Here is a 24747-nt window from a genome sequence, read left to right as displayed (position 1 = left end):
ACCCCATTTCAAGGGAAACAAGCATTCATTCAAATAAGGTGTAGCCCAGTAGTGGGCACGACCAACACACCTGAACACACTTAAAGGAGACAAAGACGTTTTAAATAAAAAAATGAACAGAGTAAAAACATATTGTAATAAAGGAACAGAGTAGCAGCAGCGTATATGGTGTCTGTGTGTGTGTGTGTGTGTGGCATCAGTATGTGTGTGCATGTATTTTTTAAATCTGAAGAAACAAATTGGTAGAAAAATTAAGCTAATTACATAATTTAATTGATGAATGTGTTAATGAATTGATTAACTGGTTGAATTTATTTGAAAAAAAACACCAACAACTAATTAACAGACACACACCAATGCAATGGCATTACACAAGCTGGTAGAGTTCATATGGGCCGTAGGGCCTAAATATGCGTTGACTCTGTTGTGTGGGTATTTAGAGAATTGTCTACTGTGTAGAATTGCATAGACAGACACACATCCGCATGCACACACACACCATTAAGCTCAGCATGCTGTTGGCTCCAGTACACACAATTGCTCCATGACTGACTTTAATATGAGCAGCTAAAGTAGAACGCAATGATGAAGTAATTCAAAGACCATTCCTACACATCGATCAAAGGGCACAACCGCAGACTGTAATATAAACCTAACTTCCTTATTATTAATGTCTTTACTGATGGTATGCTATGGATTTGCTCTGACGCTGCACCTAGCGGATGCTGCACTTAGATTACAGTAATAATTACAGTCTAAATGCATTCATTTGTCAAATATTAGGTCTGGCTACATCAATTAGCTGTTATTTGTGAAATATTTGTGGAATACAAGTAAACGGGGTTGGGTTGAACTGTTGGCCCCTGAGTTCAGAGGTGAAGCTCAGTTTCTTCATGGGCACAATACCCCCTCAGTTTGTCCTGTTTGAAAAAAGTATTTTTATATATATATATATATATACTGCATAATTATATTATTATTGTAATATTAGTATTAGTATACAATAATTAGTATTAGTATTCTTCTGTAATACTACTAGCAATTTTATGAAGTTGGCTTTAGCTAGCCCAGATAGTTTCCCAGTCTCCCAACCTGATAACTAGCTGTCAAGAATACATTTCAGGGTATCAATCAAGTTAGAGTAGCTAGCTTGTCTATCTATCTTAGCTGGCATGGCTGCTGGAACGGTTGGTAGACTAAAGCATAATTAAGCATAATGATAATGGCTCCGAAAAAGCTGTGCGCATGACTTTTGTCTGCTCAACTGGTTTCTGTCTGATGCTGATGTTCTCATGATGTTTATGTTATGGTGCTGGAGAATGTAAATAGTGAAGCCAAATCCTATCTGGCCAGTCAGCTGTGAGAGACCTGTGCATTCATATTGTTCTCGTACATTAGCCTCATTCTGATAACATGTTGATCAGCCTGGATGCCTTCACATGCTCACAGATAGGCTGTAAAACACAAGATCAAAGTGTAGCAGGATCATTCCACCAATTCGGTGCCTTTTGAGAAGTGTAACTTGGTCCAAAAAAAACGTATGATTTCAGCTAATTTTAACATTCTGTCGTAAAGAGCACATGTTCAACTTCGTAAAAAAACACATTTTCCCATCTTCAATAAAAAAAGACTATATTAATGGCCTCAAAAAAGTAACAGGATTGACCATAACAGGGTTGACGATTTCATCTTAAATCAGCCATATATCCTATTGTGACAAGGGAAATGGAAGCTTGTTGTGTGCAACAGGGAGGGGCAATTGTAGGCAAGCTTCACCAAACATTTTGAATTGTTAAAACATTTCTAGCCTGTCTATCTATGGGTAACAGGGTTGACGTGTTTTGCTCGACCTGCTCAGTTTTCCCCCACAGAACACCCAGAAAATGACCAAAAACAGTAGAACCGTCTCGCCTGCATTTACAATTTGATTTGACTATTAGATGTTGAATGTTTTTTTTTGTTTAAATACATTTTTTAAAAGGAATCGTTTAAAACAAAATGAGGGTCAGATATACTGTAAATGAATCCCTAATCACATGAAACAATGAATCATCTCCTGAAATGACTTTGTCAAAGCATCAAAATAATTAGTTATTTCTAATGATGGTGAAAACTTTGAGAAATGTTGTGGTTAATGGGGGGACATGTCAAAATGCTGAATATTGGCACTTTAGCAAGTCTTGAGTGATAGAAAAAAACACATATTTATTGAATTATCCATGTGGTCTATATTAAAGTGCACTTAATTTGATATTACAGGCTTTTAAAATTCAATATTGGTGCACAATTTCTTTAAAATATCAAAGGGACGCAAAGGCACTATTTTTGTGGAACAACCCAGCAGCTGTTTGGACGAAAGTATTCTGTCTTCTAGAAGAGTGTTCAAGGACACCATGATTGTCGACTTACTTGGGGCCTCTGCTCATGTTCCCCAGCTTGAGAAGAAATGGTGGGGTGGGGTGAGGTTGGTGTGAGGGCTCAGCTGTCCGAGTAGCCATGGTGAGGTGGGGTGGAGTGGGTGGGTGGGTGGGTGAGATAGGTTGAGATGGGGGCCTACTGTAGGTGCCCCTTTGCCCTCATTACTCACCCTTATCATCTCTCAGGCGCTCCAGTGAAGTTGACAGTCGACCCTGCTGTGGGGCTAGGAGGGATATGGACCTAATGAGCTCTCCTCTGACACAATGTCTTTGGACAGCAATCCCAGGGTGTTTCTGCCCCCTTTCAGAGGTGTCTTTGTTGCACATACAGTAAATATAGAAGTTACAGTCTCACCATTACTGGAGAACATGCCAATTTATGCTAGATACTTTATTAAAACGTACAGTATGATCAAGAATTGTTTTACTTTAGTGGGGCCTTGAGCAGAGGAGGCTGGTGGGAGGAGCTAGAGGTGGACAGGCTCACTGTAATGGCTGGAATGGAAACAACATGTTTGACTCCTTTCCATTGACTACATTCCAGTCATTACAATGAGCCCGTCCTCCTATAGCTCCTCCAACCAGCCTCCTCTGTCCTGGAGTAAAGTGTGTGTGTGCCTGTGTGTGTTGGTGTGTGTGTGTGCGTAAGCCCAGTGGGCCGCAGAATGGAAGCTTCCTCTCCAGCGGATGCCCAGCATCTCTCTCCACAGTTCTCCACAGGCCTCTGTGCTGTCTACTGCCAGTCTCTATCTGCATTGCTCTTTAGACTGCAGCTCTGCTGTCAGAGTCCCAGTGTTGCACCAGGCAGCAACACATCCACATGCAGGGCAGCTTCACTGTCACGCAACCAAGAGCAAGGTTCAGTGGCAGGCTATTGTGAGTCAGGCTTTTTCTTATGGAGAACACATGTCCATTAATGACAGACATAGAGCGTGAGTGGTTCTGCGGTTCAGGGCATAGAGGGAATGATTACAGAGGACGGGGGAGGGCGCCTGTGACCTTAGCTTTGCTTTTGATCATGTTATTCACCAAGGTGGCGCTGAGGAACTCCAGAGCCAGCCCTGGCAGAGGGTTACACTGAGCCGTTCCCACAGATGGCAGGGAAATGGAGGCTTGTGTGAGTCTTTGAGGACTACCACTGGACTTTTCTTGGCATGGCCAGTGTTTTGTCAGCATAGTGTTAACCAACACCTGAGCCCTATACTACGAATCATGTTTGAGGAGTTAACGAGGGAACTTTGGTAAAGTCTGAGCTCACCTTTTAGCCAGGTACATTTCTATGGCAACGAATCCTTCAGAACTAACCTGCTCCGGGTGCAGGCTAACTCGGGGCTGACTCCATTTAACCTGAATTAAGTGTCTGAGCCACGATTTGAGGACCATTGAAATCAGATTCCCTCCATCTCTCAAAGATTGCATCATCATCCCCTTCATTTGAGGAAGAGGACTGATGAAATATTTAAAAAATATAAAAAATTGTGTGTTCAAAAATTGTAATGTTACAATACCTATCACATTACACATGTATCAATGACAAATGCATGTGAAACTTCACACTAAAACTTTTGTATGAATTAATAAAATGATTTTATCGATAGGAGTGGTTGTGCATTGATAACCACTCCTAAGCACACCAAAGTAATAAAATAAACACAGCACTTCTGAAAGTCTATTTCACCAGTTAGCCTGCTGCATTTGCAAGATAACTTTTGGCACTGATTGATGTTTCAGCATTGTCTCAATGAAGAGTTTGGCGTTCGACCAGCCAAGTGCGACATGCATGCGCATTTACAAGACTGCTGGAGTTAGCGGCAGGCCGACTGTCACGATCGTTTGAAGCATACTCGGACCAACGTGCAGCGTGATCTGGGTTCCACATCTTTATTTAGTGAAACGCACAAAACAATAAAGCATGAACGAAACAAACAACGAACCGTAACTAAGAGGTGTAATATACACTAACTCAAAACATTATCCCATAAAACACAGGTGGAAAAAGGCTTCCTAAATATGATCCCCAATTAGAGACAGCGATTACCAGCTGCCTCTAATTGGGAATCATACAAAATCACTAACATAGAAAAACAAAACTAGATCTCCACATAGAAATAATAAACTAGACTAACCCCCCAGTCACTCCCTGACCTACTCTACCATAGAAAATACGAGCTCTCTATGGTTAGGACGTGACACCGACGAGCAATATCCACCGTCGTGGTTTGGATGAAACCTGAGCTGGAATGGGAAGTCAACAGAGGAAGCTAGTGGGAGGAGCTACAAGAAGCTTATTGTAATGGTTGGAATGGAATAAATGGAACGGAATAAAACTTATGGAAACCACATGTTTGACTCCGTTCCATTTATTCCATTCCAGCCATTACAATGAGCCCATCCTCCTATAGCTCCACCCACCAGCCTCCTCTGGAAACAAACTAAATCTGGTTAGCTTTAGAAAACCCTGAGTAGATCTAGCTTGTTTTGTAGTATACCACTTTGGTAAAACTGTAAAGGAGTGAGCCAGAGCGTGATGTGGCATTAAGGACAATAGGTTTAAACCAACAAGGGATGATCAACCTGGGCCAAAAACACTGTGTTCTAATGTTCTGACTGCATATAGCACTGTAAGTAAGTATTTCTTTGTCAAAGGTAACTGCCTCCTCATTCTGACCAGATACATCAGTATTCAGCACCCATTAAAGACATAAGCCCTGTCTGTGGTGCGATCAAGTACAGGTCATACAATACATGAGTGCTAGGGTTGAATGCGAGACCAGGTCAAAGGTTAAAAGAAACTGTTCAGGGTCAGGACCATTCCATCTGGCACTTAATATTGTCTTCTCATTCCTCTTAAATGAGCCTTGTTTCTCCAACATGCATGGGAGAAGATATCGATACATTACTCATGAATCCTGTATCTTAACTTTACTGTTCTGAGGGCCACAGCACTGTAAAACGTGGGATCATTCCTCAGACTCTACACTGGAGAGGCCACAGTGACAGACACTGCATGGTAATAGTAGACAAGGCCATAAACCACATCAATGGAACTACCTTTCATGACCTCCCTCTGAATCAATCAGTTCAGCTCTTTCACCCTGTCTGTCTGTGTATTGTGCCTTCAGAAAGTATTCATACCACTTCACTTATTCCACATTTTGTTGTGTTACAGCCTGAATTCAAAATGTATTAAATCAAAAAGGTTCCACCCCTAAAGGCAAAATGAAAAATAAATGAAATTTTTGCTAATATCTCAGAAATATATCATTTACATAAGTATTAACACACCTTTGGCAGCGATTAAAGCTGTGAGTCTTAGCAACATTAGCAACATTTGTCCATTATTGTTTTCAAAATTCTTCAAGCTCTGTTAAATTGTTTGTTGATCATTGCTAGACAACCATGCCATAGATTTTCAAGTAGATTTAAGTCAAAACTGTAACTCGGCCACTCAGGAACATTCACTCTTCTTCGTAAGGAACTCCAGTGTAGATTTTGTAAGGACCGATGCTGGGAGACGAGAAGCAAGTACAGGGAGTGAACATTTAATGGATGATAGACAAGAAACAAACAAGGACCGTGTCTGGACAGGGGACACATAACCATCAATGCTGACACGGGGAACAAACTGAGGAGCAGACAGATATAGAGGGGCAATCAACAAAGTAAAGTACTCCAGGTGAGTCCAATGAGTGCTGATGCACGCAATGATGGTGACAGGTGTTTGTAATGAAGGGCAGCCTAGCGCCGTCGAGCGCCAGCGAGTGGAAGCGGGAGCAGGCGTGACAGATTTAGCCTTGTGTTTTCGGTTATTGTCTTGCTGAAAGGTGAATTCATCTCCTGGTGTCTGGTGGAAGCAGATTGAACCAGGTCTTCCTCTAGGAATTTTCCATTCCATTTCTGTTTTATGCAGAAAAACTCCAGAGTCCTTAAAGATTACAAGCATGCCCATAACATGATGCAGCCACCACTACGCTTGAAAATATGGAGAGTGGTACTCAGTAAAGTGTTGTATTGGATTTGCCCCAAACATAACACTTTGTACTCAGGACAAAAATTGCTTTGCCACATTTTTTGCAATATTACTTTAGTTACTTGTAAACAGGATGCATGTTTTGGAATATATTTTTTCTGTACAAGCTTCCTTCTTTTCGCTCTGTCAATTAGGTTAGTATTGTGGAGTAACTACAATGTTGTTGATCCATCCTCAGTTTTCTCCTATCACACCAATTAAACTGTAATTGTTTTAAAGTCACCATTTGCCGAAGGTTGAAATCCCTGAGCGGTTTCCTTCCTCTCAGGCAACTGAGTTTGGAAGGATGCCTATATCTTTGTAACGACTGGGGAAAATCGTTTTGAATGGTCATCCAACTCAACAAGATGGCGCCGACAGAGATGGTCGCCTGGCTTCGAGTCCTTAGGAAACGATGCAGTATTATTTTTTAAATGTATTATTTCTTACATTGTTAGCCCAGAAAATCTTAAGTGTTTTTACATACAGCTGGGAAGAACTATTGGATATAAGAGCGATGTCAACTTACCAACATTACGACCAAGAATACAACTTTCCCGAAGCAGATCCTTTGTTCGGACCACCACTCGGGACAGTGGATCTAATCCCAGAAGTTGACCAAAAACAACGTCGCCGCAGAAGAGGCAGACAGAGCGGCCTCCTGGTCAGGCTCCGTGGGCGTGAACACCGCCCATCGCTTCCAAGTATACTACTCGCCAATGTCCAGTCTCTTGAAAACAAGGTAGATGAAATTAGAGCAAGGGTTGCCTTCCAGTGAAACATCAGAGATTGTAACATTCTCTGTTTCACGGAAACATGGCTCTCTTGGGATACATTGTCGGAGTCGGTTCAGCCACAGGGCTTCTTCATGAGTTGCGCCAACAGAGATAAACACCTCTCTGGGAAGAAGAGGGCAGGGGTGTATGCTTCATGATTAACAACTCATGGTGTAATCATAACAACATACAGGAACTCAAGTCCTTCTACTCACCCGACCTAGAATTCCTTACAATAAAATGCCGGTCATATTATCTCCCAAGAGTATTCTCGTCAATTATCGTCACAGCTGTGTATATACCCCCTCAAGTAGACACTCTCAAGGAACTTCACTGGACTCTATGTAAACTGGAAACCATATATCCTGAGGCTGCATTTATTGTAGCTGGGGATTTTAACAAAGAAAATGTGAGATCAAGGCTACCTAAATTCTATCAGCACTAGGATTTTAGCACGCATGCAATACACTCGATCACTGCAACTCTAACTTCCGCGATGCAGACAAGGCCCTCCCTCACCCTCCCTTTGGGAAAATCCGACCACGACTCCATCTTGCTCCCACCATCTTATAGGCATAAACTCAAACAGAATGTACTCGTGACTAAAACCATTCAACGCTGGTCTTACCAATCGGAATCCACGCTTCAAGATGGTTTTGATCACGCGGACTGGGAAATGTTCCCGGGCAGCCTCAGAGAATAACATTGATCTATATGCTGACTCGGTGAGTGAGTTTATAAGGAAGTGCATTGGAGATGTTGTACCCACTGTGACTATTAAAACCTACCCTAACCAGAAACTGATGGCGGCATTCGCGCAAAACTGAAAGCGCGAACAACAGCATTTAACCATGGAAAAAGGACTGGGAATATGGCTGAATATAAACAGTGTAGTTATTCCCTCCGCAAGGAAATCAAACAAGCGAAATGTCGGTATAGGGACAAAGTGGAGTAGCAATTCAACGGCTCAGACGCAAGACGTATGTGGCAGGATCTACAGGAAATCACGGACTACAAAAAGGAAACCAGCCACGTTACGGACACCGACGTCTCGCTTCCAGACAAACTAAACACCTTCTTTGCCCACTTTGAGGATAATACAGTGCCACCGTCGCAGCCCGCTAACAAGGACTGTGTGGCCATGCACGCCTCCAACTCAATCATCAAGTTTGCAGATGACACAACAGTAGTGGGCTTGATTACCAACAACGACGAGACAGCCTACAGGGAAGAGGTGAGAGCACTCGGAGTGTGGTGTCAGGAAAACAACCTCTCACTCAGCGTCAACAAAACAAAGGAGATGATCGTGAACGTCAGGAAACAGCAGAGGGAGCACCCTCCTATCCATATCGAAGGGTAGTGGAGAAGGTGGAACGTTTTAAGTTCCTCGGCGTACACATCACGGACAAACTGAAATGGTCCACCCACACAGACAGTGTAGTGAAGAAGGCGCAACAGCGCCTCTTCAACCTCAGGAGGCTGAAGAAATTTGGCTTGTCACCTAAAACCCTGACAAACTTTTACAGATGCACAATAGAGAGCATCCTGTCAGGCTGTATCACTGCCTGGTACGGCAACTGCATCACCCTCAACCACAAGGCGCTCCAGAGTGTGGTGCGGTCTGCACAATGCATCACTGGGGCAAACTACCTGCCCTCCATGACACCTATAGCACCCGATGTCACAGGAAGGCCAAAAAGACTTTCAAGGACACAACCACCCGAACTACTGCCTGTTCACCCCGTAACCATCCAGAAGGCGAGGTCAGTACAGGTGCATCAAAGCTGGGACCGAGAGTCTGAAAAACAGCTTCTATCTCAAGGCCACCAGACTGCTAAACAGCAATCACTAACTCAGAGAGGCTGCTGCCTACATAGAGACTCATATCACTGGCCACTTTAATAAATGGATCACTAGTCACTTTAAACAATGCCACTTTAATAATGTTAACATATCTTACATATACTCTACCTTATACCATCTTTGCACCTTGTCTATGCCGCTCGGCCACCGCTCATCCATATATTTATATGTATATATTCTTATTCTATCCCTTCAGATTTGTGTGTATTAGGTAGTTGTTGGGGAATTGTTAGATTACTTGTTAGATATTACTGCATTGTCGGAACTAGAAACACAAGCGTTTCGCCACACTCGCATTAACATCTGCTAACCATGTGTACGTGACCAATTAAATTTGATTTGATTTGACTGGGTGTATTGATACACCATCCAAAGTGTAACACTATTATGTGACATTTTAAGTCCTGAACATTTGTAGGCATAGCATAACAAAGGGGGTTTCATTTTTGATTAATTAGAAAAATATAATTCCACTTTGACAATATTAGGTAGGGTGTGTAGGCCAGTGACACAAACAAAAATACTAAGTTCAGACTGTAACACAACAAAATGTGGAAAAAGTCAAGGGGTGTGAATAATTTCTGAAGGCACTGTATGTACCCATAAGGCATGAGGGCCAGGATCTTTGTAAAACGTAAGTGCTTTTTTTATGGTAGCTCACATTTGGCTGCCGTATAGGCATCTGACATATCATCCACTTTGGGGTTATAGTTTGAGTTACATTTTCTTGTATAGTCTTTACAGCTTCCTCTTTACACAGCTTTTATACGGTATATTGGTATACCCAAACTTCTGAAGAGATAACTGTAAACATGCTCTGAATTTCTTGGTCAAACAGTATTGTAATATTGATAATTGTAATGTGAAAATGTAGTATTGGGAAACGTTTACAGAACAATACAATTCCCCATATTCTGCGTGAAATGGACTTAATTGCGACATCTACTGTCAAGATCAGATATTTCAGCAGATGTTGTATTCCATACCCATTCTTATTAACCCCAGGTAAGTTTGTCCTATTTGCAGTTTATTTGAAATACTTGCACATTTTTACTCCTTGGTCATTTATCCATAGACCTCTAGAAATCAGGTCAACTCCTGCTTCCAGGAGGGGGTGATGCATAGGCTACAGTCTGACAGGTAGAAAAACTACATTTAATGACACTGCCTCTATTGCATGAAGAATCAAAACAATCCTGCACAGGCTACAAGGTTGGTTATAAAAATGCTTCACAATGTCCACCATTGTTCCTGTACCCAAGAAAGTGAAGGTAACTGAACTAAATGACTATAGTCACATAGCACTCACTTCTGTCATCATGAAGTTCTTTAAGAGGCTAGTTAAGGACAATATCACCTCCAACTTACCCAACAACCTAGACCCACTACAATTCACCTACTTCTCCAACAGATCCAAGGACGACGCAGTCGCCATTGCACTTCACACTGCCCTATCCCACCTGGACAAGAGAAATATCTATGTAGGAATTCTGTTCATTGAATACAGCTTAGTCTTCAACACCATAGTGCCCTCCAAGCTCATCACTAAGCTCAGGGCCCTGGGTCTGAACCCCCCTCACTGTGCAACTGAGTCTTAGACTTCCTGATGGGCCGATCTCACGTGGTGAAGGTGGGCAACAACTCCTCCACCTCGCTGATCCTCAACACGGGGGCCCCACCGGGGTGGGTGCTCCGACCCCTCCTGTCCTCCCTGTTCAAAAAAATAATTGCCCCCTTCCACTCAATAACTGGTTGTACCACCTTTAGCTGCAATGACTGCAACAAAATGCTTCCTGTAGTTGTTGATCAGTCTCTTACATTGCTGTGGAGGAATCTTGGCCCACTCTTGCATAAAGAACTGCTTTAACTCAGCAACATTTGCGGGTTTTTAAGTCATATCACAACATCTCAATTGGGATTAGGTCTAAACTTTGACTAGGCCATTCCAAAACTTCAATTGTTTAGCTTTTTATCCATTTTCATGTAGACTTGATTGTGTGTTTTGGAACGTTGTCTTGCTGCACGACCCAGCTGTGCTTCAGCTTCAGTTCACAGATGAATGGCCAGAAATGATCCTGTAGAATTTCCTGATACAGAGCAGAAGCCATGGTTCCTTCAATTAAGGCAAGTCGTCCAGGTCCTGAGGCAGCAAAACATTCCCAGACCATCACATTACCACCACCATGCTTGACCGTTGGTATGAGGTTCTTACTGTGGAATGCAATGTTTGGTTTTCGCCAGACATAGTGGGACCCATGTCATCCAAAAAGTTGACTCAAGTTTGCCAAATTACTCATTCTGATATTCTTAATAGTTTTTTATTTTAACTTTATTATGTGTGTTTTGTATTGCTTGGTATTATTACTGTAATGTTGGAGCAAGAACACAAGCATTTCGCTACACCTGAAAATCTGTGTTTGCGACCAATAAACTTTAACTTCATAGCGCTTGTTTAAGGAAACATAGATTAGAGCCTATGATTTTACTGATTTTACTGTTCAAATAAGGAAATCAGTCAATTTAAATAAATAAATTAGGCCCTAATCTATGGATTTCACATGACTGGGCAGAGGCCCACCCACTGGGGAGCCAGGCCCAGCCAATCACAATGAGTTTTTTTCCCACAAAAGAGATTTATTACAGACAGAAATAATCCTCAGTTTCATCAGCTGTCTGGGTGGCTGGTCTCAGACGATCCCACAGGTGAAGAAGCCGGATGTGGATATCCTAGGCTGGCGTGGTTACACGTGGTCTGCGGTTGTGAGGCCGGTTGGACGTACTGCCGAATGATCTAAAACGACGTTGGAGACATGCCAATTGCACGCTCTCTCAAAACTTCAGACATCTGTGACATTGTGTTGTGTGACAAAACTGTAGATTTTAGAGTGGCCTTTTATTTTCCCCCAGCAGGGGGATTTTTTATTATTATTTTAACGTTTTTTTTAAGTTTAAAAAAAAAATCAGCTTCTTGATATGACACACCTGTCAGGTGGATGGATTATCTTTGCAAAGGAGAAATGCTCACTAACAGGGATGTAAACAACTTTGTGCACAAAATTTAACAGAAATAAGCTTTTCATGCGTATGGACAATTTCTGACATCTTTCATTTCACCTCATGAAACATGGGACCAACACTTTACATGTTGCTTTTATATTTTTGTTCAGTGTATATAGCTATCTGCATCACCGAACACATGTGTGTAAACAGAAGACGGACGCAACAAACATGTTGTCACTGAAAAATACTGTGTGCTTTATGCTTTTAGAATCGCACAGCATTTGAGAATCGATTCACGTTTAGATGGCTGCCAACAATGTTCAATAGTCAGGAGAGCAAATCAATTTGCATATACAGTGCATTTCAGAAGATATTTAGACCCCTTGACTTTTTCCACATTTTGTGACCTTACAACCTAATTCTAAAATGCATGAAATAATTTGTCTTCATCATCAATCTACACACAATACCCCATAATGACAAAGCGAAAATATGTTTTTAGAAATGTTTGTAAATGTATAAAAAAATTTTTTTAAAAATACCTTATTTACACAGGTATTCAGAGCCTTTGCTGTGAGACGAAATTGAGCTCAGGTGCATCCTGTTTCAATTGATCATCCTTGAGATGTTTCTACAACTTGATTGGGGTCCACCTGTGGTAAATTGAATTGACTGAACATGATTTGGATATGCACACACCTATCTATATAATGTCCTGCAGTTGATGATGCATGTCAGAGCAAAAACCAAGCCACGAGGTTGAAGGACTTGTCCGTAGAGCTCCGAGACAGGATTGTGTCGAGGCACAGATCTGGGGAAGGGTACCAAAAAATGTATGCAACATTGAAGGTCCCCAAGAGCACAATGGCCTCCATCATTCTTAAATGGAAGAAGTTTGGAACCACCAAGACTCTTCCTAGAGCTGGCCGCCCGGCCAAACTGAGGATTCGGAGAAGGGCTTTGGTCAGGGAGGTGACCAAGACCCGAAGGTTACTCTCCAGAGTTGCTCTGTGGAGATGGAAGAACCTTTCAGAAGGACAACCAGCACTCTAACAATCAGTCCTTTATGGTAGAGCGGCCAGACGGAAGCCACTCCTCAGGAAAAGACACATGACAGCCCGCTTGGAGTTTGCCAAAAGGCACCTAAGGACTCTCAGACCATGAGAAACCAGATTATCTGGTCTGATGAAACCAAGATTGAACTCTTTGGCCTGAATGCCAAGTGTCACGTCTGGAGAAAACCTGGCACCATCCCTACAGTGAAGCATGGTGGTGGCAGCATCGTGCTGTGGCAATGTTTTTCAGCGGCAGGGACTGGGAGACTAGCCAGGATCGAGGGAAAGATGAACGGAGCAAAGTACAGAGATATCCTTGATGAAAACCTGCTCCAGAGCACTCAGGACCTCAGACTGGGGCGAAGGTTCCCCTTCCAACAGGACAACGACCCTAAGCACACAACTCAGGAGTGGCTTCAGGACAAGTCTCTGAATGTCCTTGAGTGGCCCAGCCAGAGCACGGACTTGAACCGATCGAACATTTATAGAGAGACCTGAAAATAGCTGTGCGACAACGCTCCCCATCCAACCTCACAGAGCTTGAGAGGATCTGCAGAGAAGAATGGGAGAAACTCCACAAATACAGGTGTGCCAAGCTTGTAGCATCATAACCAAGAAGACTTGAGGCTGTAATCGCTGCCAAAGGTGCTTCAACAAAGTACTGAGTAAAGGGTCTGAATACTAATATAAATGTGAGATTTCAGTTATTTTTTCTACATTTGCTAACATTTCTAAAAACCTGTTTTTGCTTTGTCTTTATGGGGTGATGACTGCAGATTGTTGTGGGGGAAAAACATTAAATCCATTTTAGAATAAGGCTGTAATCAAGGGGTCTGAATACTTTCCAAATGCACTGTATATGAGAACTAAAAACCCAGTTAAGATATGAGCAAGGGTTCATGTATCAAGATTAGGCCTGTGGCAGGGTCAGAATACATCTTTGAATTTTTCCCCCCTATGATCATGAGACCCAAATTTACCCTTTACTCATTTTGAGGTTTGGATGAGGCACTAACTGACCAGGCATTGACTAAATGTTCATGACAAATAGTTTTCCTCCTCAGGACTTGGGGTCGAGAGGTGGGTGATTCTCGCTCAGTTAATTGCGAAATAACAGAATGTAGGGCAACAATGGGCGCTAACTAAAATGAGTTTTGTGATTATCCTTGTAGAATAAAGGCGACAGGGCTCACTAATTAGGAGCTGTGTCACTGAGGTCCTAGTCAGTCTTCGTGCGCGGGTGTGTAGAGGTTGTGGTGCCGGCAGGCAGGCGACAGGCGCCGGTGCCTGGACAAAGGACTGTCTGCTGCTGGGTTGCAAGGATTCCAAAGTCCCAGTCCCCGCGAAACACCCTGCCGCGACTCTTAACCCCTTCACTAGACGGTGCCATTTCCGTCAACTCTCTCGCTCTCTCTCTCTCTCTCGCTCTCTCTGTCACACACACCGTTTTAAAATCAGGCTAATGACTGTATATGATTATTTTCACATTCGTCAACTAGCTTGCAACATTTTTGCTTTTTTTTACGTCTTTAGGCTACAGACAAAAAGGGAAGTGGTGCGTTGCAACGTTAAGCCTATTTGAGCATAAACATCACCTTTGAATATAAATTTCCAATATATTGAACGATATTGCCTTCTAATTTGTAGGCTACAGTTTTAACTCTCGAAATAGGAACGACTAAATAGGTTGTTTGTGTGTAATAGAAGTTTAGAAAACTTTTTAAATAACTGGACACTATTTGGACACTGGACACTGTTCACTATACATCCAATGGGGTATGTATAAACAATTACAGATATGGCCCCAATAATACAATGCAAAATGCAGAAACTCAAAAACTTAAATAAACAATTATGCACTAGGTTTGATAAAAACATATTTCGAAATGGAGGTGAGGGAATAATGAAAAACCTAGAAAAATTATATACATTTAATTATTTATGTGATTTTGTGATAACATTTCGTATCCAACAATGTTTTTGTAGTGTAGGCTAACATTGAGCTAGGCTAGAATTAAAATGTGAGATAAAAAAATAAATAATGTACTGACAGATCAGTCTGGACTCAGGTGTAGACGAGACCAGGCTGGATACATGGGCCTATGATATACTCGTTTTTAAGAGCTATTGGATTTCACTATTTAGCCATACATTTGTAAAGACCTCAGTTCTTTTGATGCTGAGGGTGTACTATTTAATCAACGACGGCAGGGGGCGGAACACAATTTATTTTTTGCAATGTTGGGTTTCAATAAAAGGTTCCAGAAAATATTATTGGTAGGTCATATTGAATATTACGATACATTTTAAGATTTGTTATTGATTCGATACACCCATCACAATATTAAAGAAACAATGTTCAAAGTTGTACTTTTTCTTTATAGTAATTACGGATTACAACTTTGATTTTGGTCAAACTTGTCATGTCAAACCAACTGAAACCTAGGCTTGGTTTGAACCTACTGTTAAACATACAGGGACATAGTGGCAATTAAAGGAAGGATCTGGTTTGAAAGAATAAAATATACATATATTTTGAATTCTTTCTAAAAGTAAAAATATTGTTTAAACGAACTAATTGCACTCTTAGGCCTGTTATAACCCACCTAAACTCCATAGTTTGTCAAACGTTTGCTTTGACGTTAAAGCTATAGGGGTCAACACTATTGAACATGCAGAAACTGTTGCAAGAAAAATAATATTTGCTCTTATTATCAAGGAATAAAGCCTGTAAGGCAATACCTTGTTCTTTTTGTCAAGCCTTTAATCTAATTCCCAAACATGTACTTCACAAGGCAAGCTTATCAATAAACGAAGACAATGAAGTAACTGATACAAAACATCACCTGAATGACACATTCATTTTTATTTAAAGTGTGAGGAGCTCAACAAAAGCATATTAATGCATATGAATTTACCCGAATAAACCAGCATAAAAGATACCAATTGAGCTACCTCTGACGAGGTAGTCTTCAGTGCTGGAGAAAAAGAAACCTGAGTTTTCCCTGCCAAAATGAACAGTGCTGCGCATTGTATCGCAAAACAATGTTTCATCAACAGCATCCGAAATCCTTGGGATAACCCTAACATTAACCTTAACCCATACCCTAACCTTAACCCATACTCTTACCTTTACCCTTACCCTAACCTTAATCCGTCCCTTAACTATTTTAAAATGCAACTTCAATGGGGTAGGGACGTCCCAAGGGTCCCGGATAGCATGGACCGGAAAGGGTATGCAGGTGACACGCATTTCCTTCGTATTTCATCTCACTGGCGGGGATAAACAGCAATGCATCACAAACATTTGAAACTCATTCGGTTAACAACAAACGCTAAATAGTGTTCATGTACAATATATTTCCATGTAAAAGGGGAAATTATAAATGCAACAAGTTGAAATCTAAGTAGTATATACACGCCAATGTACAGATTTGAATAAATTAATAACAAGTTGCGTATTATTTTATCCTTATATTTACAGAATTTATTTTCTTGGAAACATAAATAATTCAATCAGATTAATGTTTCATGTTGTGAGTTAGAAATGTCTTTCCAAAACAGCTTCAGAAACCAGTTTAACTGTGTCTCCGTTCCATCCCTTTTGAAATCTATTGTAATGTATTTTTGGGGTGTAGCTTTATCCTTATCAATAGCCTAGCGAACAGCCCCAACATCCTCTGTTCATCCTCCGTTCCTCCTTCAGGAGCCGAGATGCTCTCCATACACATGCAGCAATCCTACACTGACGTAAAAAATGAATCTATATCACCAACAGTATGTAATTTGATGAATTCACCTCGTCAGCCCATATCCATCCATCTCACTCTCAGAACAACTGTGTATATAGCCCGACAGAATCGTGTCAAATATACCTTGAATTAACAAGTGGTTTTGGTCACTTTGGAGCGTCAATGGCAGGAGACATTTCTCTGGGTTGTTCCAGTCCTCTGACCAGCCTCTGTATATTTTGCAGTTCGTTAGTGGAATCCTTCTTAGATGTTTTGGGGGATGACGTCCTCTGGCTGGCCACTTTGTGGCTGTGGTGCTCAGATACAGGACTTGTTTCTCTGCTGCCTGATTTGGACAGGTCGGATGGTGCGTTTATGCTGCCCGGCAGCCCTGTGGTGAGCAGGTTTGTGCTTGAAGGAATAGATGTGGGTATCTGATAAGGGTTGAATCGCAGCCGTGGTCGGGAGGTGGTGAGGAAAGGGTTTCTGCCCAATGAGGAGGCTGCGGTGCAGGAGGGGAGGGCCGAGGCCGCAGCAGCTGCTGCAGCTGCCATGTAGGTGTATGGATACGGGAACAGTCCTCCAAAAGGTGGCATCGAAATTCCCTGTGTTCAAAAAATGATGGCGTTATTATATATGCACAAATGCTACAAAGACAGAGTTCCAGGCCTGTCATACTTCTTCGATGTGCATGGATGTTTTTTTGTTGAACATTTACCCTGAAAACCTTTTAGAGTTACAGTTTTGTCTCTCTGTCTCTGTTTCATCGATAACTGTAGCCTACAGGCAATTCAAAATAATATAATCTACTACCATTACAAAAGTAGCCCTATGTGCATGGATGTTTTCTCAATCCAATAAAAAATCCAACAAAAAAAAGGCATCCACAAAGTCCCAATTTTGTTTGGAATAACCCAATATAGGCGGCTTTATTCATTCTCCATAAAGTCATACATCTACATTAAATATACTGAAATGATTTATTATGAATGCAATTGAAGGTGATGCTAAAAAGACACTTCAATTGCAGAAGTTTGTGCAGGAAAACTCATAGAAATATGAAGTGTTCCTGAGCTATATCTATTGTGGTGTAATTCGTTGTTGGGAAGACATTATTATTATTAGGCCTGCATGCATTGCTGCTGTCATGCATGCTTGTCTGTTGAAATTAGTTAGAGTAGAAGTTAACTTTTTACCTGAGATGCTAGCATGTGCTGTGACAGGTGGAACGGGAAGTGACTATGACAGCCCGCGCTTTGAGAGGAAAGGCTTCCGTTTTCCAGGCCATTCGCTCCAGAAACAGATGTCAACAGATGCCCCATACCCATGGTGGAGAATGCCCCTGGTGCCATCGCAAACTGTCCGGGGTGGAACAACATTTGTCCCGTATTCAAAGGGTTAAAGAACTGTTGACTGTGCAAACCAGAAAATGCCAGACTCTGCAGGTGACTCGCACTAAAGTGTGATGGGCTCTCCGTCTGTACCATCAAAGGAGAAAACCCATCTTTCACCCCACTGATGCCCCCACTATCCGTGTTGTTCTTTGTAGGTTCCGTCTCTTGGCGGTGCTTATGATCTAACTTGTCCTTTTCAAGATTTCGAATACTGAACACAGAGTCGCTCTCTTTCCTTGAACCCAGGTGTTCGCTCTTTTTTTCCAAAAGAATCCTATCCCTCACTCTGTTATCGCCTTTAGGGCTGAGAGGAGAAGTTGGTTCAGGCCCGGGGCTGCTGGCTGCGATGGAGCGCTCCTCTTGTGGGTCAAGCTCCTGATCACTGTCAGTGCAGTTCTTGTCGTCTGTAAAACATTATATCAAACTTCCTTTAAACGATCTACATTTTATGATACACTATAATAGAATGTATTTAAAAACTCTCAAGTCTAACTTAAAGGCTTTACATAGACTATAGCACAATTAAAGCAAAAATAACTAGAGGCTATGATGTGTAGGTCTAGCCTATGTATAGCTCCCAGTATGCTAAAACCATTTAATATCACAACCAGCACATGCGTGGCATTACTTTATATATTATTTGAAGGAAGGCGTCGTGATGCAGTGTTAACATTAATTTCAGAACCACTTCCCTTCTGCTCGTAAAAACGTTTGGTTCGCTGGTAAGATTGGCATACATTTTGTTTTAATGTCGTTCTATAAAGCTTCCGCAGTTGAACTAGAGGCCTTCGTTTAGTGCTTGGTTGATAATCGAATGAATAACTATCGAATAATGATCTGAAAACCATACTACAGTAATCAAGGGGCTGAATGTGTATGGACCTGTCAGTAGATGGCGCATTGGATCACGTTACACTGATGCATGAAGCCTAGCTTTCATGTTCTACAGAGATATTGATACGTAAAATAGTATACTGTGGGTAAAGAAATCATCTTGTCTGCTATTATTTCTCCTTTTAATTTATTTAAATTTATTTTATGTTGTACCACACGTTTATACATTCTACTCAACTCTAAACTAATGTCACAACTGAGCACATAGCAATCACAGATTTACCCACTTTCTCGCGTTTTCTTCTTTTCTCCTACAAATATTATTTTTTCTCTCTTATCCAATTGTAAACCACCCAATTATCATCCGTTTAATGACACATAATAACAACCTTAAGGTTTGTTCCCATTTGTGTTTATAATTTCTTATTTACTGGCATCTTCAAAATGACAAATTTGGTGGACACGAAAAGTAATGTAAACAATGCTTTATGAGCAGTCTTACCTCGACTGGTTCGGTTGAACCTCAGTGGACTAGTTACATGTCCTAGTGGAGAATGAACCGAGTCCCCTCCGGTGGTTTGTTCAAAGGAGGAGTCATCTGAGTCGGCACAGTCCCCGTCCCCTTTAAGGTCCCGGTCCTCATACATGCTCAGCGATGGAAGGGTTAACTGCTTCCTGCAGACCGGACTGAGATTAGTTAATGCATCTGTATTTTGATCGAATCACTAGACAATAATGCTTGGTCTGCAAATTATTGTTGTTTATCCCAATGGGACAATTATTTTCAATTTATGGTCATATTTTCAGGTTAATCTTTTTTTTATTCAATAACGAATAAAATAATATACCTCTTTTCCCGTCGTCCATTTCCCGTGTCTCTGAACCCTTTAGCAAATGGGTTGTGATCAATTTTGAGTTGTGTGATCTGTAGAGAAAAAGAGAGTGCATGGCATCAACAATGGGATCCTGAAAAGACTGAAATGTATTTCAAATGTACTATTCTTGGCCTACCACTAATAACAATAATACAAATAATCATAATTATGCCAATGATAAGCAAAATTATTCATCAATAAGCATTATTGATGGAATAATATTTGTAACAATAGCAATGTTTTGGTGCTGGGGACTGCTGTGCTTGTTATCTCCTGCGCTCTAGAGGCAAGACAAGCATCTCTGTTGATGAAGTGTAGTTACTAAAGCTTCTCAATTATTCATTATTCTTCTTAAAGGAAAGTACTATACCTAACATTTCGATTAGCATACGCTGATGTCATTTTCTCAGAGACTGAATGCTACTTTTTATTGCAAGCTACTTTTTAAACTTTAATTGCACACATACACGGCCTTGTTTATTTAGGAACAATACTATTCGTTCATGTATTCATTTTCGTCTGTCCTTTTGAGTTTTTAGAAGCTGTGTGTGTTCATGCTTTGCGTTAGTGGATTGCATGCTTTGATTGTTCAGAACTGTGTTGGTGTCTCCATGCAGTAGCCCAAAGACATAGTGAGGATAAGTGCCTAATCGATTGTGACTCTGTACCATACATTTAATGATAGCAACAAGCCCACTAGGCCTTCAACATGTACTCCAATTAACATCAACAGGGAGGGGTTGCTATAGCCAACATTACGCATATAAAATAAGTTATTGAGACTAAAACATTCCACATGAAAGTTAACTGACACCTCAGGTTCAACTATCAGAATATATATGTGTGTGTGTGTGTGTGTTACACACTTACACACACTTACACACACACACACACACACACACACACACACACACACACACACACACACACACACACACACACACACACACCATAAGTTTATAAAAACTCAAACATAAATAGAACAGGTCTAATTTTGAATACACAACAGTGTTTACACATCCAGCAGTCAATATTCAAAATTACAACATTTAACATAGACGTTTCGCATATTATCTTCTGGTAAAAGCTTACCTTGTCATTCTGATATGCAGTGACAGCGATAAAATCTGTCTCTGGAAAAACATATGTCCGGAAGGTGCTGTAAGGGAGCTTCAGAATGTCGTTGGCCCTCACTATATGAAATCTGGGCTGGTATTTATGCATCGAATTCAGGATAGTCTGAGAATGCAAAGAAACAGAAGATATGTTAAGGTGATCATGCTGATACACGTTCTGGTTTGAACTGAGATGACGAGGACAATAACAATGATGACTTCGTTGATTTGTTGGCACTTGTATTTCTTGTGTTATTGCAGGGAACTTATGCATTCCACCGAAACACACACCGTCTTAATAATGCACCATTTATTTGTATAGGGCGGTGATTTCCTCTACAGTCAAATATAACAAATGTAGGCCTACTACAAAAGTTGGTGTACTATTTCGAGCGTTTATGCTGACAATGCAGACTGACCGAATGTTCTGCATTGGGGCACAGCCCCTAACATCCAGGTTCTAATGTGGAACTAACGATTCTGATTATTAGCCTTATTACATGTATAGGCCTATATAAACCCGTTACGTGGGATTATGCATTTATATAAACTTTTCTCAAATGTTTTACTGCACTTGTCAATTAATATTAACCTATGAAGGATTTGCAACATCTTTGAAAATGTTTCAAAGACTTCATAAATGCGTAGGTTATGTAGGCTGAACATGGTTATGAAATCAACAGCTTTTGTAACGCTTTGCCTACTTTGATTTGTCCTAACCTGCATTAGACATGCAAAAAAACGGAAAGAGCAAGCAACAATAACTGAATTACTGTTTATCAAAAATACCATAAAATCAAATCTGTATTAAAATCATATTCAAAATACTGCCCTATTACAGCGACGTAGACAGTAGTCTATTGGGAAGTATTTGGGCTACTTAGTTGTTATTGCTTTTGCATGTAAGTATTGGGTGAGTATCTGCTACCATTTCAAAGCGCCCCACTTGCAATCTTTTTATCCAAATTTCACTGAAAGGAAACATTACCGTAATCAATTCAAGAGAGATCAAGTCTGCCCTATGTCTTTGACCTGGTTCTAGCTACTTGACTTAACTGCAAACTTTGTCACTCTGCTCCGCACCGAAATATACCACGAATTAAATATTTTTAAAGACAATAAATCAAATCTGAACCACTGTTGTTGAGCCTTAAAACTATTTTGGAGATGCATGGTGGGTTACTGTTGTCCTATCAATATTTTTGTGATTTTCTAATGCATCATTTTGCATTGCTATTGGTTATGAATAAAGGTTCAATCATTTATCCACTGATGTTATAGCCTTCAAAAACATTACAAATATAGATTATTCTAGGCCTACTATTGACCTCATAATAATATGTACCATAATTAAATTAGGTCTAGGCCCTTACATTGAATCCAAACACCTGTGTTATGTGCGTCCACAAAATAGCAGGAATATCCGCAATATCGGCATTGAACCCTTGTCAATAGCCCGGGTTAGTTTTACACAAAAGGCAAATTCATCTTTAATCGAAGCATCATCAAATTAAATCAAGAAATGACGTACAAATCCATGCTTGTCGGAGATATTATTAGTCAACTTGAGTTTATGAAATGCAACAGGCTTCGCCATCCACTGCTCCCCTGTGGCAGGGCTGTCCGGATGGATGTACATTCGTTTGGGCATCTCCGGGTCGGCTTTCCCAGCTACCATCCAACGCGAGTTGTGGAACTTGTAGCGGCAGTCGTCAGCAGAGACTATATCCATAAGGAGGATATACTTGGCTTTCTTATCAAGCCCATTGACACGAACTTTGAATGGGGGAAACATCCTCCTGCAATAGAATAAAACAATATTGAACACACTGGGCCTTTCAATCATCTGGCTTAAAATCATGGCATTCGAAAAATAACAATATTTGGATTTTATGCACGTTGATTGTACTATACCTAACTGTAAACACATGATATTTCTAATGGTTTTCTTTGAGAAGAAAATAAAGGTTATCCAAAGTACTGCCAAAACCGAGGGGGGTGTTGGCTATACCAAGATGTCTACGGGCACGCCTTGGAATTCAGCACTAAAGTTCGCCTACATAGCCCAACTTACTATATTCATCTTCAAACACACTTGTTTCGACACATGCATGCATTGTTTAATTGATTTAATTTGCTCATTCGTTTGTTATTCTCGTGTTAGGCCTATCCCTATAATGTGTGAACAGTAGCCTATGCTTATCCTAAATCACTCAATAACCATACTTTCATAAATAGTTATATTTCGATAATTAGGGGTGCAATGTAAATATAGATCTGTGCTTTTTGGAGACAATAGTTGGCTACTAATGCAATAGCCTAGGAACCTGCAAATCTCTCATACATATTTGAAAGCATTTGGCAGCACCAGCAACACCGCCTTCGGGATTACTATTACTTGACCAAGTATGACTATCACTATGAGTGATTCATTTATAACCATTTCCTAATAACATAAACTTACTCACCAGTGCACATAACATTGCCTATAGTATGCACGCATAACAGTAGCCTAAGTCAACGGAAGCATGTCTTTACCTTCCTGATTTCGTAATAACCATCTCGGTTCCTATTTTGTGAAATTGGTCCCATAAATCCTTGGCCTCCAGGTTGACTTTGGGGTCGTCCTCCACCTCTTCCTCCGGCTCCAAGCTCTTGAGGGAGCGGAGGTGAGCCGCTTGATGGTGATGACCCAACGCCGCGTGGAGTCCCGCTTCCGCGGCTCCAGATAAAGCATGGCCTGATAGAGGTTTGGTGAGAGCGCCGTGAGACAACGTCAGTCCAGGGAAAAATGAAGGCTGTGCAGCTGCAAGGAAGGCTGACATAGGAAAGTCGGTCGGCCGGTGAGCGTGGAAAGGGTGATAAGCCATGGCAGTCCCTGTGTAAACTGGATCTCTCATCGGTGCATTCAAAAATTGATATAGAATGATTATACGCTATTTATGTCCACCCTCAGTAGACGTAGCCTATTGGTGTGTGTATCCAAAAGACAGATGTCTTCGTAAATCGAGCAGAAATATAAAAGTAGTTTCGCGTGCTCAACCAAGAGCGAATGCGTCCCAGACGTCTCTAACAGACCAAGGGAAGAAATTAGTGTACTGCTACTCCTGATGCTCGGTTCCCACACAGCACCGTGATAATATCCGTCGAAGAGACGGCATCGACACCTCGAGATTAGAGCTGGGCTTCGCTTCTTATTCACCCAAGTAACTTTCGGAAAAAGAAAATCACTCTTTACTCGGATTGGGAGTTCGAATTGAGAGGTCTTGCTCTGACCACCGTGGTATAGTGACTGTCTAACATGTCTCTCCTCCCCGGATCCCGACACTAATGAACCAAGCCCACTTGATTGCCGATTTTACGCTTTCCGGACCAATTGTGGAGCTCTATAGGCGTGGTTTTGACAGCTTCGGCCAAGATCCGTAAGGGGGGTGGGGGCTAAAAGGTGTCGGAAGCATTAGCAGTAAGAAAACATGTCAACAGAATAAAATATTAACCAATGACATAGTAAAGATCTGGAAATCCCTCCCCCAAACTTCGAATCGAGCACCAGGGCTGGCTTTTGCTGCACGGCTGGTGAAGAGGACGGATCCTCCGACTGCCTAGTCGTTTCGTGAAGCTTTCACACCGTGGGGGTACTAGCCTATAGCTTATACATCCTATCTCAAATCTTGACTG

At 41.2% G+C, this 24747-nt stretch overlaps 1 protein-coding gene across 2 annotated transcripts; it reads right to left on the bottom strand.

Moving 5' to 3' along the window:
* Window positions 1-15967: 15967 nt before the first annotated feature.
* Window positions 15968-24416, bottom strand: LOC115135710 (T-box transcription factor TBX2b-like). Of its 2 annotated transcripts, none has more exons than XM_029670699.1 (7): window positions 23608-24416; window positions 22601-22868; window positions 21047-21193; window positions 19928-20004; window positions 19582-19766; window positions 18048-18649; window positions 15968-17456 (listed from the first exon to the last, which is right to left on the bottom strand). In XM_029670699.1, the coding sequence occupies exons 1-7, from the start codon at window positions 23967-23969 to the stop codon at window positions 17019-17021; spliced, it is 2079 nt and encodes a 692-aa protein (XP_029526559.1). In that variant the 5' UTR covers window positions 23970-24416; the 3' UTR covers window positions 15968-17018. The 2 variants fall into 2 exon arrangements, with proteins under 2 accessions (XP_029526559.1, XP_029526560.1); XM_029670700.2 differs by having other exon boundaries at window positions 19582-19754; window positions 23608-24415.
* Between the last annotated feature and the right edge of the window lie 331 nt (window positions 24417-24747).

This window comes from Oncorhynchus nerka, linkage group LG10 (assembly GCF_034236695.1).
Source record: "Oncorhynchus nerka isolate Pitt River linkage group LG10, Oner_Uvic_2.0, whole genome shotgun sequence".
In the NCBI taxonomy this organism is placed as follows: Eukaryota; Metazoa; Chordata; class Actinopteri; order Salmoniformes; family Salmonidae; genus Oncorhynchus; species Oncorhynchus nerka.
The sequence above is the reverse complement of the archived record's forward strand: the minus strand, read 5'-3'. Positions and strand labels throughout refer to the sequence as shown.

What these genes read in the sequence shown, in the direction of transcription:
- LOC115135710 (XM_029670699.1), bottom strand. Translation starts at nt 23,969, where the DNA reads ATGAGAGATCCAGTTTACACAGGGACTGCCATGGCTTATCACCCTTTC. An exon ending in GTTCAACCGAACCAGTCGAG is followed by an intron (nt 18,650 to 19,581) that starts GTAAGACTGCTC and finishes AATGTTTTACAG; the next exon opens with ACGACAAGAACTGCACTGAC. An exon ending in AGCACATGCTAGCATCTCAG is followed by an intron (nt 17,457 to 18,047) that starts GTAAAAAGTTAA and finishes TTTTGAACACAG; the next exon opens with GGAATTTCGATGCCACCTTT.